Consider the following 12,920-nt stretch of genomic DNA (forward strand, 5'->3'; position numbering starts at 1 on the left):
ATGATCTAAAAATTTGCTTGAGTAATATACTTAATTTATGATTTAAGAGACAGTATTTCTGATTTAAGAGAAAGTAATAACTAATTATGTGCATGGAATGATGCTCTTATATTAATATTTTGAAATGTCTTATCATTAAAATGAGTGTTCATGCTGTATTACTAATCACTGAAATCTACATTAATGTTCAAACTATATAATTACTATAATGATCTCATGGCATGGTAAAAATGATGCCCGAAGTGGATGATTAATGCACCAAGTAAAACCGAAACTATTTTGGCATCTCAATAAGAATGATTAATCAGAACCTAAAGTATAAAAGTAAATTGATTTCATATATTACACAGTATGCAAAAATTGTCTGACTGGTGAAAGTTGAGTCAATTTAAAAATGAACGTTCTTCATTAAATATTATCTAGTAGTCATTCATGATTTCTTGGAAATGTCAGGTGCATCAATTTGGACACTTAAGTACTTGAGGCTACACACACTAGCTGCTCTTCCCTAAAAATGCTTGATAGACAATCCTTGGTGAATGGCAGTATGCTTGATCTCTCCCTTGAAAATAGGAAACCGTCGTTACCCAAGCAGCATGATGTCACCACGGTTACGCAGCCCCTCCCCAACCATGGGGACTTTCTCGTTTGGCACGGAGCTTACGAGCCCCATGTCGGCGTCAAGTGATTCAAGCGGTGTTGGCAGCAGAAAAAGCAGCTCCGATTTTCTTCATCTAGACGGTGGGGGGTTAATTTCTTTGGAAAAATTTCAATTCCAAGTTTGATTTTTCTTCAAGCATACACTCTTTGCTTGTTCTTTTGCACATTTAGGTGAAATGGCTTGTAAGGTTTCTTTTCAAGCTTCTTTTATTAAATGTTAAAGGGTTTCTAGAATTGTAAATAAAAATTTATACCATTAAATTGCTTTTTTAGTTCATTAGGAATGATTATTACTTTGTGTGTTTAACAGTAACTTGTATTATCTTTCAAGTGGTTATTTGCTGTGTTTACTAAACAAAAATTGTAATTTCTTTTGAAAACTGAATTGCTAGTTTAATTTAATATAATGATTGATATGTTCTAATTTATAAAATCAACAGTAAAAATGCATACTGTTCGAGGAGCAGGCACACTAAAGCAATCTATATATAGATGCACGTTTTCACCATACACTTGTAGAAATTATTGTGCATGTTTGTCAGCATAAGTAATAAATTAAAAAACTAATCTAAACAAGAATAATGTTGAACCATGCTGTATGATGTAGTATGCAATAATTGTAGAATGTACAAAAATCAGACTTGGCATTCTCATTAGCACACTTTTTCTGAGAGCTGCCATGAAACTGGAATACCAGTCTTTGTCTCCTAACTTGGTATAACCTAACCTAATTGCATGATCCCAGACTGGGAATCAAACCTGCATGCCTGTCAAATTTACTGTTTTGTAAAGCACTATGTACGGCTGGTATGTTACACCCTTTAGCAGCCCATTAGATTTCTCAATAAAAACACAGCGGCTGATATCTTATACTCTCACCCCCTAGCAGATTTGTCCGAGACCCAGCAAGACTTGGTCGACATGAACCAACGCTATGAGATGCTGGAAGAACGCCTCCTGGACCGTCAACAGGAGCTTAAGGGTATGCTAGACTCTGTGAAGGCATTCCTACAAGACCTAGCAGACCTTGACAGCTGGTTGGACGCAAGAGAGAGGGATTTGGATGGTGCTGTTGCCGTGGCAACCAGTGAGAAAGAGGCTAAGCGACGACTGAAGGATCATGAGGTAAACATTTATTGGAGTTGTTTGGAAGTAAACATGGTAAAAACCTTGGAAAACTGAACAAGTTTTGAATGAACCATCAGTAATAAAAAAAAGTTTTTAAAGAATTTTATAAGGTGTCCTTTTAATAAAATTTATGTTAATAATGATGAGGCTTCCACAATTGTAATACTTGTATATATTCTATTGACGCTGTTATGCTTAAACAGCTGTTTGCCTCTCCTGTGTATTTCAGCAAAGACACTCAGAGGTGTTGGGCAAGGAGCAAATGGTTGATGATATAAGGCGTAAGGGCCAGGACCTGATGAAGAGGAAACGTGGGGTGCCCGGGATAGAGCTTATACAACAACAGCTTACTGAACTTGGTATGTGGGATCTAAGAGATATAGGAATCAAGGGGGGATATATGTTTACATTGAGATGCCACCCGACTATCCATTGCTTTCATGACCCCATTAAGAGTGTGGGGCATAGTGTACAGAAAGGATGTAACCCTGGTTAGAGCTACTAATGATTTAACATGTGTCAGTATATAACAGTGTCACATGAGGAGTTTCTTTCAGCATACCTCCCGGAAAACTGCTTGTTCTTGTGGTGAGGCAGGGCTAGGTATTGAACCTGTGATTGACAGTCCAGTATTATACCTATTGACCATGGAAGTACCACTAACAGATAAATACACATTTTGGATCTCAAATCATAGAACTATTTGGCCGAACTATTCAAAATATTCAATCTGAAGTGATGTATTTGGAAGTATCTATAAATCCTTTTTGTATCCATATCTTTCCAGATGACAAATGGCTGGGTGTCAAGGTCGCTTCAGAACAGCAGCGCAAACTTCTCGATGACATTGTGTCAGACCTGCGCACCTACAAGGATGCCGGTGTACATCTGCAAAAGTGGATGGCACAGAAGGAGAAGATGGTCGCTGTGCTTGGGCCAGTGGCCACCGAGCCATCTATGATAAAGAATCAGTTGGAACAAGTCAAGGTGAGAGATGAGGAGGGATTAATATTAGTTTTTCAAAGAAATAGTCCAGGCAAAATCTTTGTGTCTTTATCATCTGAGTTGTTGTGCAATTTTTTAATCTTTGACATAAGGCTCATAATTTAGAATTACATTGTTCTCAAGTGATGCCCAGTTTGTCTCGAAAACATCAAGGGATGAATGTTGGGGTTTTCTTGCAGATGTTTTATCTAACTTTCATATATTAAAAATGACCTATCAAAACCCAGATCAACTTGCTTCATACAGTAAACTTGTATTTGGAGTATATACACTTGGGGAAATTATTGTACCGCTGTTATAATATAGGACTTTTTTTGTCCTTTAACAATGGTGCTACAGATAAATAACGGAGAACACACTCTATCTGGTTGTTTGAAGTTGATGAGATGTAACCCAAATCAACTTGCTTCATTCAGTATACATGTTTGGAGTATATACACTTGGGTATATTAATGTACTGTTGTAATTTTATAGGACTTTTTTGTCCTCAAACAATAGTACCATAGACTTATAGGAAATGAGATTTATTGAAAATTACAAAAATGTGACCCAAATCAACTTGCTTCCCTCAGTATACATGTTTGAAGTATATACACTTGGGTATATTAATGTACTATTGCTTTAAGAACAGGACTGTTTTGTCCTTGAACAATAGTACCACAGATTTATATATAAAACAGATATATAATTAAATGTGTGTACAATGTATGTCAAGTTTCGAGACTCAATGTTTAAAGTTTATCAGATTTTCTAGAACATGTATTAAGCAGTTATATATGGATTATTTTATGCAGCAATAATCCATTTTATTTAAACGAGAATAAGTATATTTTAAGTAAGAATGTCAAAGTATTACTAGGAAAGTTATTTTAATATTATCTAATGTTACAAACCTTGCAGTAATTGTCTTTCTTTCAAAAACATGATTATCTCTCTTTACTTCCTCATTATTTCCAGGCAAAAACAGATTAAAATGTTATTAATGCAATGTTACAATTCCAGGTACTGGAGGAAGAAATGAGAGGACAAGAACCTTTGTATGACAAGTTCATCCAGGCAGGTAATGCTGTTCATGACAAGTGCGTCCCTGAATCTGCCGACGCGGCCCACATCAGTGAGAAAATGACTATCATCAGCAAAAGCTGGGAGAAACTTGGCGACAAGTTACGGGAGCGAGAACGAAGCTTGGCCTCCGTGGAGGGACTGAGTCAGCAGTTCTCAGACACCTTGCAGGGCCTCACGGCTTGGATGGCGGATTATATGACAACTATTGATGCTCTCCAGCCTGTGGCTTCGAATCCTGAAAAACATGAGGAACACCTGAAAGAAATTAAGGTAATGTTAGAATTATAGTAAAAAGTTGCTAGTTTGCTTGGAGGAGTTCTTTGAAATTAATTGGTAAATTATAGTAAGGAGTATGATTGGTGTAAAATGAGTGAACTTCAAGAAAGAAGTTAAGAAAAAAGGAAAACATTTTAGTAAAATCAATACTATTGCAAAACGAATCTTTTCTGCTGTCAAGTCTCTTAATGCAGTTTTAAGTATTATGTAATAAAACTTTTTATTTGGTATATAGCATTGCAACAATATTCTTTCTTCTTTGAATCAGGAACTGGAGTCTGAGAGACGAAAACACATTCCTGTCTTGGAACAAGCTAAAGAACTTGCAAAGAAGTTATCAGACAACACAAAAGATGCAAACACCAAGTTTGAAATCAAAAACAAAGTCGCAAGCATTGAAAAACCCATGGTGGAAGCTGAGAGGAAGCTACAGGCTAGAAGTAATGATGTATCCAAGATGAGCGAGATGGGGGATAAGTTCAGGGGATCGTGTCAGGACCTCCTTGCTCTACTGGATGAGTTTGAAGAGAAAACTGCAGGCGCTGAGCCCATCTCGGGTGATCCTGCGACTCTGGCCAAACAGGCACAGCAGAATAAGGTGGGTTAAAACATTTTCATACAGGGTTTGTTAGTAGAAAAAGATTGTACTGCAATTATGTGTGCAAGATAGTTGTTTCTATTTGGCAAGTTCAGCAGCATTTTTATGATAGAATACCTTGAAAAGTGGCAATTCCTGAAGACTCCTTTTTGTAGAGTCAAGAAAAGGATGGCTTTCGGCACAAATACAAATATAACATTGGACCAGCAGTTTATTTTTTATAACAAAATCCTTCTATTACAGGTTCTGCTGAAGGACTTGAACAACATAGCTCCGGATATCAAGGAAATCAAAGACCGAGCCCGACAGTTTGAAAACTCCTCTTCCCCAGAAATCCGCTCCCTAGTGGACACTGTCCGAAACATCGAGGCCAAGTGGGAAGGGCTGAAGGATGCTGCGACGGAGCGCGAGGGACAGCTAGAGTCAGGAACAAAACATACTCAGAACTTCCAAGCTCAATTGGACAAGATGGCCATGTGGTTACAGTTGTCCGAGGATAAAATGGAGGGGCTAACTCCTGATACTACTGATCAGGTATGGCGAGAAATATTGGTTGGATTACACTAATTTATTTTAGGTTGCTTGTAAGACAGCTGAATATTGATATTGATATGTTTTCTTGAGCCAGTTTCTGGTGTAGAAACAGTACTTGTGTCATTTTTAAGAGGCCAAGATGGTAATCGAACCCATAACCTTGTGGGCAAGGGCCAGACACATATATCACAGTACCAATTTCACCCTATAAAACATGGCACAATGGTTGTTTAAATAGGTTGATAAATCCTTCATCTTTATAATGAAAATCAATTTTCTGAGATTTTGTAATGTTGAACGTAGCAAAAACAATATCTTTTGTAAAAACATCATCTGCAAAATCTGACTAATATTTCTGTAGTGTATTTTTTTATAAAATTATCTGACAAAGTCTTTAACTTCCTTTAATTTCCTTTTCACACAGGACACTGTTCTGAAGAAACTTAAAGAAGCCCAGGCGTTACAAGGCGATGTCCGCAAGCTTGCCTATGACCAGGAGCTGCTGAACAGGGAGGGTCAGTCCCTTATGGATGCTGTACACTCAGATAAGGGCCAGATCAGGGTCCGCCTGGAAGACCTCAACCAGCGATGGGAGAACTTGAATGATGGTATGCGCTTGGTATAATAATATTGCTGTAGTAAAACCTTGTAATTTTTTGACATACATGTGCAAAGTTTTTATTTCATAGGAGGTTATATCAAATATACAAGTATTCATACAATCTATTGAAGCCTTATTTAAATAGGCCAATTATTCAAAACATTGTTGACATCATCTTTGTTAGCTTTCAAATCCTAACTGCTCTGCTCATGAAGTTTAATGTGTGATCTGAAAGCCTTAAGAAAAAATCCTTGCATTTCAGGTTTAGGAGAAAAGATTACCAATCTAGAGGATTTGAGTGGGCGACTGACAGAGTTTGACGACTGTACAAGAGACCTGGACACAACACTCACCCGTCTGGAGGACCGGCTAGAGACGCACAATAGGCTTGGCTCATCAGCCAAGGACCCCAAACACCAGGATAAGATTAGGGTATGGGGAGTTTAATCTTACATGCTCGGTAGTTTAAAGTACAATAAAATCAATTTATGTAGCAAGAGTACATCATCAATGTTTTTTTTGCATCGGGTTGGGTTCTAACTCATGACCACCTGCTCTTCGAGTTGTCACAGTATCACTGTAAAAGCTATCTCATTATCAAAACAATATTTTAGTATGGGTATATATTTGATAACAGGTTACACTAAATTGATAGAAATTTAAATGAAAAGTTTTGGCTTATTTCCAGTCAAAAGTGATATTTTTAGTCAGTTTTCCCAATATTTGTTATCCATTTGTTAAAGTATTATTGTGAATTGTTTATACTATAAGTTTGAATTTTTTGATATATTAGTAGAATTCCGCTTGAAAGTTTATCATGTACTTGATATGTGATTCCAGGCTATGCAAGATGACGTCAATGCCCTCAGCTCACAGCTGGATTACGTAGATGGGGTACTGACTACCTTGGATGATGCTGAGGGAGGTTTGCCAGGTGATAAGGCGCGGGAAGTAGCTGCTGCCCACCAGAGACGATCAGCCCTCAAGCGACAGATCTCTGAGCTTCTGTCTGACATGGAGACAGGAACAGAGATTGTTGATCAGTTCAGGGTAAGTCAGAAGCTTGATTTATTGTAGTATGATTATCAATTGACAGTTGATTTTTTTTTATTTCAGTTAAGAGATACATATATGATGTAAGTTGATGGTTAAAACATTGGTTAAGTTAGTAAGTTTTTGAGTTGGTTTGCATTTAACTTGTCCCTTGTCATTAAACATCTTGATGTATGAAAATATTAAACTCCTGTCCTGTTTTCTTGCTACATGTATTTTCAAAGATTTTGAAGAAGATTCCTTCAATGTGAATAAGCTGATATTTGTTTATCAACCTTTACTTACATATCACACCAAAGCTTATCTTAAAAACAGCTGTAAAAGTTGTCAGATGGCCTCTCTCTCAAGAAATTGTGGTTTTGATTCCCACCTGGGTAACCTTTTTCATCTCTCAAAATGGAGTACTGGTTTCTTCCCAGGAAACAGACTTGAAGCAAGATTCATATCAGCTTTCAGCTACCTTCAAAACAAGCTAATATAGAAGTATAAGTATTAACTAAGATGACTGTCCTCCAGCTAAATGACTGTCCTTGCTAACGGGTTGATCCTGTGTTACATTTCCTTATTTGTCCCAATTTAAATACGACACTTGTTTCAATCACTTGCACCTGTCTCTATATTCCAGGGTGCCATCCAGCGGGTAGGTGCCCATGTGTCGGAGCTAGAGTCCCTGCACATGCAGATGATGCCCATTGCCCGGGACGAGAGCAACTTGCGTATACAGCAGAGACAGACAGAGGTCAGTTGTCATCATGTATGGAGGGCTTTATTCAAATGTTCATACAGTTAGAACAGAATTGATAACTACATTATAGAATTATTTATATAAAACCAGCTACAAAATAAATGTTTCCAAGATGTAGAGTTTGAGGAGTATGTCCTTGCAAAGATTTTAAGGTTGGTCAATGCCATAGGTACCAATTTTATTTTGATTCTTGAATACAAATTTGATTGAGACAGGTTAAATTGTAAGACCATGAAGTTTAGTTAAAAATGTAATATTATTTGTTCTTTCTAAGCTACTTTATTCTGCACATTATTAAAAGTTTGATGTAATTCTTTAGGAGTTCCTTTCGCAAGTGAATGATGTTGACAACATGCTTGATGACCTTGACAGCCAGTATGACACTCTGAAGGCTGATGGATATGTTACCCCGTCTGATGGCTTCAGAACACAGGTAATAATCTTATACTTTGTGGTTACTGGGTTACCTCCAGCCTTGTCAATGAAAATTGCTTTACTTTAACTTTTAATGTCACATATTTTTACCTTCAAATCAAATAATCAAACAGGCTTGATAAGTTTGTAAAGGGCAATGAAATATGTTAAAAACTACAAAAAAAAAAGAACTCTTACCATGAATATTACAATATTGTTTATACAATGTAAATATAGATATCAGTTCATCAGTTCTTAACTGAATATTTATTTTCAACTAACAGCTGGACCTATTACGCAATCAACAAGAACGCCTCAGAGAGGTCAGCGAAGCACGAAAAGACGAGATTCAAAAGATCGCCAGTGATGTTGAAGGTGTCACAGATAACCTTCGACGCATGAGGACGAGTATCGACCGTGCGTCTGACGAGCTCGAGATGCACGAGCCAATCGGAACGGACGTTAACGCTATCAAGCGTCTACAAGATGAACTCAAGGTGAGCTGGAGGCTTGATTGTTGCGCTAGAAATTACATAGACTTTGTACACATTTTCACCATCATTATGTATGATAATAGTGTTATTAGATTTTTGTTATATTTAGATTTATTAATGTGATGCTTTAGTGATGGTGACAATGTATAGTTAAAATACATAGAAGTATATTATTTATAGTTAATAAGAGTGTAGTTTGTTTTCCTTTGTATATTCTGCATCAAAAGTTATATTTTGAAGTCAAATATTGTATTCAAAGTTCATTTTACACTTGAAATTTAGTTTGAACAAATTGATGGTGTTATTTTGAACTTTGAATCTTCATTTGAAATTTTGCTCACTAGTAAACTAAGACACATGTACATTAGTTGCTAAAAGTTTGTTTTGTAGGCATTTTTCTGATAAATTTTGTTTTCAGTTTGAGTTCTGTTGTAACATCTTCATGTGATTATTCCAAATTACATTCAAAAGTTAAAATTAATTGCTGGCTTTCCTTAAGGCGAAAAAAAAAAAAAAGGCATTGTTTCCACTAATTGACCAACCCTATTTTTTTCCTCCGGACCCTTCACTTATTTTATGCCGTAATTTTGTTCGTAATTTCATAAAAAAAATATGGGATTGTATTATGATAAAATTTGACCATTTTGCATTTAATATTTTCTACAATAGTGATATACCCTGATACAGGTCGCTTTTGTATAGAATCCTGGGACAGTATACATTAAGCTTCTTAAGTCACTTTCCTAATTTTAGTATCTCTTGAGTCATATGAAATAATACTTAAAAATTTCCAAAATTCATTATTTTATTGACCTTATTGTAAACATACTTTAATGTTAAAAACACTGATACATTTCTTTTAATTTGACTATGAAAATTTTAAGAAATCCACTTAAGGCCCCTGGTTCTCCAAAAATTAAAAAGTTATGCAAATATTTTTGGAGGTGTTAGTGGAAACTAAGAACTTTTTTTGGCCTTAGTACTAAGATGGGACAAGACTGGCTCAGTTTTATAGAATATTTCAGAAAACATCAATGATCATGGAAATTAAACAACAGTTCATCATCTATGTTAAATTTATTATACAACCTACTAAATTAGTTTAACAACTGTATATATTTTACTCTAGATTCTAACCATTCCTATGTTATTTTTCTCAACAGCGTATGAAGGTAAATGTGAATCGGCTAATTGTCCCTGAAGTGGTTTCATTAGGCACATGTTCTTTTAGTTTTGTTGGGTTCAAGATAGAGTTCATTCATTTTGCTAAAACTCTTCTTTAACTGCTTTGTTTAATTTGCTTTGTCTAGATATAGTTTAAGATATAAATTTTAAGCAATATAACTTGACAGGAAATTTTTGTGCCATTTTTTGTTCATATTCATTTGACCCATCAAAACAATTCACAGAGAATCAATATTCAAAAATGATTTATTTTGTCTCTCATCAGTTATGAATTTAACTTCCAATTGACATGACACATAATTGAATAAAGATCGCCACCAACAATAACCTACAGTTGAAACTTGCTATGTCGACTCTGTTAATGTCGAACTTTTTTCGATCTTTTCAGTTTATTAATGTACTTTCTATATTTTGAGTATATTAAATGTTCGATTTATCCAAGATTTTCCCGATGTCCCAATGACTTCGACATAGCGAGTTTAAACTGTACTTTTCTATAACATAGAAAAGTATGTTGAATCCAAATCTACATGCAATTGTTTATCATGGGTTATCATATGACTAGTAAATTTCTTGATTGGTTTATCAGTTATGAACATGTTTATCAGGGTGGTTCAGCTGTCAAATATTGCAACCATAAAAAGATTCTTGTCTATCCAAAAAAATGCTTTCCTTACTTTATTGCCAACTCGAAAAATGCTATCCTAACTTAATGCCGATCTGTCGAAATGCTCTCCTAACTTTATTGCGGACTCTAAAGATGCTATCCTATCTTGATTGCGGACTCTAAAAATGATCTAATCTCATGGCGAACTCAATCTTTTATGGTGTTAAGCTGCACAACCTATCAGATTCTTGTGTTTTAAATAGATTTTAGTTGGTGCTTACGTGTGATTGGATCATAAATGTATTGCACTCCAATACAGATGCGCCAATAAATTTCAGTGTATTGGTGGGCTAGACACGATGTATTTATTGCTTCGATGTATTACAAATTAAATCTCATAGAAAACAATGGTTTTGCAAAGACAGATTTGTCAAATTATTTTGTATCCTTTTTCATTTTTTTGAATCAACATCTTGGATGGTTTTGCTCAACTGACAATTAAATGTTAACTAGTACTATTGGTGGGCTGATAATCAGCAATAGTCGATTTATCGTTGCCGTAAGCTGAAAGTCAACGATCGCCGATGACGTTTTGCTGGTATCGATTAATCGAATGTTGTCTTTTTTTAATTGTTTTGTTGATAATTTGTTAAAAAAATATTTATCAGTATGTGCTTAATGCAATATGCATACATGCCATATTTTCTGGAGACCATTCAGGGGGATTTGTTCAGAAGGCTGAAAATTCAGGGGGATTTTGGTGGTACTCTGGGGGATTTTTTAGCAGGTTTAAGTTTGCGTAATTTCAAAGTATATTTACATGCGAAAGTACGAAAAAATGATTCACATAATTATATTTCGCTATGAAAACCTCTAACTTTTTATTATACAGAATTATTTTATGTCATGATTTATCATATTCTTGTGATACACTGTCATGTCATGCTGTAATGCTGTATATTAAATTTAACTTTCTCCAAAGTCTTTTAAAAAAAGTATGCTTAATACTATCAGCTATGATGACATTCAGACACTAAGAGAATGGAATGAATTTTATTCATTTCTACCTTTTCAAAAATAGTAATATTTCTTTGCCTTTGATCATTTCTTCTAATTAATTGATCACTTGTTTTCTTTTGGCATTTATCAAACCTTTTTTAAACAGTCATTTCACCCTTGCGGAGTTGTTTCTTTACATTCAATTTCACTCACATACTGTGGTTTCACTTTGTCATTATTGCCTGATGTAAAATATCTAAAAAAAAACAAAACTTTTTTTATTTTTTATTTTTTTAATCCTGGGGATTTTTATCTCCCACCGGGAGACTGGGGGATTGATCGAAATTCTGGGGGATTTTTCCCCCCACCTGTGGATGTGGCATGTATGAATTTGAAACTCTTGAAATTCTTGAAAATTATCGATTAATCCAATTAATAAGTCTGATGAATCGATTATGAAAATCCAGCGGATTGCCCATCACTATGAGTACTAATCTATGTTTTCAGATGAATAACACTGTAAATAAATGTATGCCAATGTTCATAATGACAATATCAAAAAGGAAAGAATCCCTTGTGAGTTTGCTTAGCTCCAAAAATGAAAATTCATCGTGCTCTCTCTGATTAAATGTTGAGCAAAGCCATACTTAGGTAAATTAAATATCAATTGTCATTTCTGTACATTTGTTGTTTTCTGTTCTAGCAGATTTTATGGGTTTATTTGCTTGAGTTACTTTTCCTTTTACCTGCAACTATAAACATGTCAAGACATGGATGAATATGTGTCTTTGCAAGTCAGAATAAAAGAAAGCTTGACTTTATTTGAGGCTTATAGATTTCCCCCTACCCCGGACTTTGCTTAACTGATGTTTGTATTGAATTATGGTGGTGTTAAGTAAATACATTAATTAAAGTCAATTAATTTAAATTCCACAGTTGTCATGACTAACATGTTTTGCTGTGATGCTACATCAATATAAATATAGCTAGATACAGCAAATGCCTACGTGTTACCTTATATTGTCCTGCTTATGGTGATATTTCAGCCTTAAATGTTAATAACTTTGTTCAAGGCGATTCAAATTAAAGACCGTATTGATGGCTCAATGCAACTACTCTTATTTTATATTGAGTTACATGTATGTTGCTTTGCGTCGAGCCTTCCTTGCAAATTTCCGTCATTTTAAAAAAAAAACATAAATAGTAAATTATACATACTTATATATTATTTGCTGTGAACTTAATAAGTTAAGCTTAAGTATGCATGTTTTGTTTAGAGTTAGACGTATGTGCTTTACAAAAAACTCAACTCATTGCCGCAGTCTTCAGAAATTAGAAATAGGAGTCCTGAAATCAGTTACATACAGTGAACACTCTGAATCATTTATTTTACTCCCAACATTGTATTACATCTTCAAAACATAAATATTTCTACTGACCTTTTATACTTTTACATTATTATATAGTGATTTAAACAGAATGTAATAATACAGATAAACATCTATATTTTAATATCACTTTCAATTAACCGGAGACGTAATCTTCTACATGTTAAT

At 34.9% G+C, this 12,920-nt stretch overlaps 1 protein-coding gene across 1 annotated transcript in view; it reads left to right on the forward strand.

The window, feature by feature from the left end:
* LOC128213432 (microtubule-actin cross-linking factor 1, isoforms 1/2/3/4-like) overlaps nt 1–12,920 on the forward strand; it is a 173,375-nt gene that overhangs the window by 125,440 nt on the left and 35,015 nt on the right. The window contains exons 39-51 of the mRNA XM_052919119.1: nt 574–741; nt 1,550–1,785; nt 2,018–2,147; nt 2,576–2,775; nt 3,796–4,128; nt 4,403–4,732; nt 4,976–5,266; nt 5,691–5,874; nt 6,130–6,299; nt 6,708–6,917; nt 7,546–7,659; nt 7,985–8,098; nt 8,364–8,576. Of these exons, the coding sequence (XP_052775079.1) occupies nt 574–741; nt 1,550–1,785; nt 2,018–2,147; nt 2,576–2,775; nt 3,796–4,128; nt 4,403–4,732; nt 4,976–5,266; nt 5,691–5,874; nt 6,130–6,299; nt 6,708–6,917; nt 7,546–7,659; nt 7,985–8,098; nt 8,364–8,576 (2,693 nt within the window). The remainder of the gene's footprint in view (nt 1–573; nt 742–1,549; nt 1,786–2,017; nt 2,148–2,575; nt 2,776–3,795; nt 4,129–4,402; nt 4,733–4,975; nt 5,267–5,690; nt 5,875–6,129; nt 6,300–6,707; nt 6,918–7,545; nt 7,660–7,984; nt 8,099–8,363; nt 8,577–12,920) is intronic.

The sequence above is a fragment of the Mya arenaria genome, chromosome 13 (genome assembly GCF_026914265.1).
Source record: "Mya arenaria isolate MELC-2E11 chromosome 13, ASM2691426v1".
NCBI classification, from domain to species: Eukaryota; Metazoa; Mollusca; class Bivalvia; order Myida; family Myidae; genus Mya; species Mya arenaria.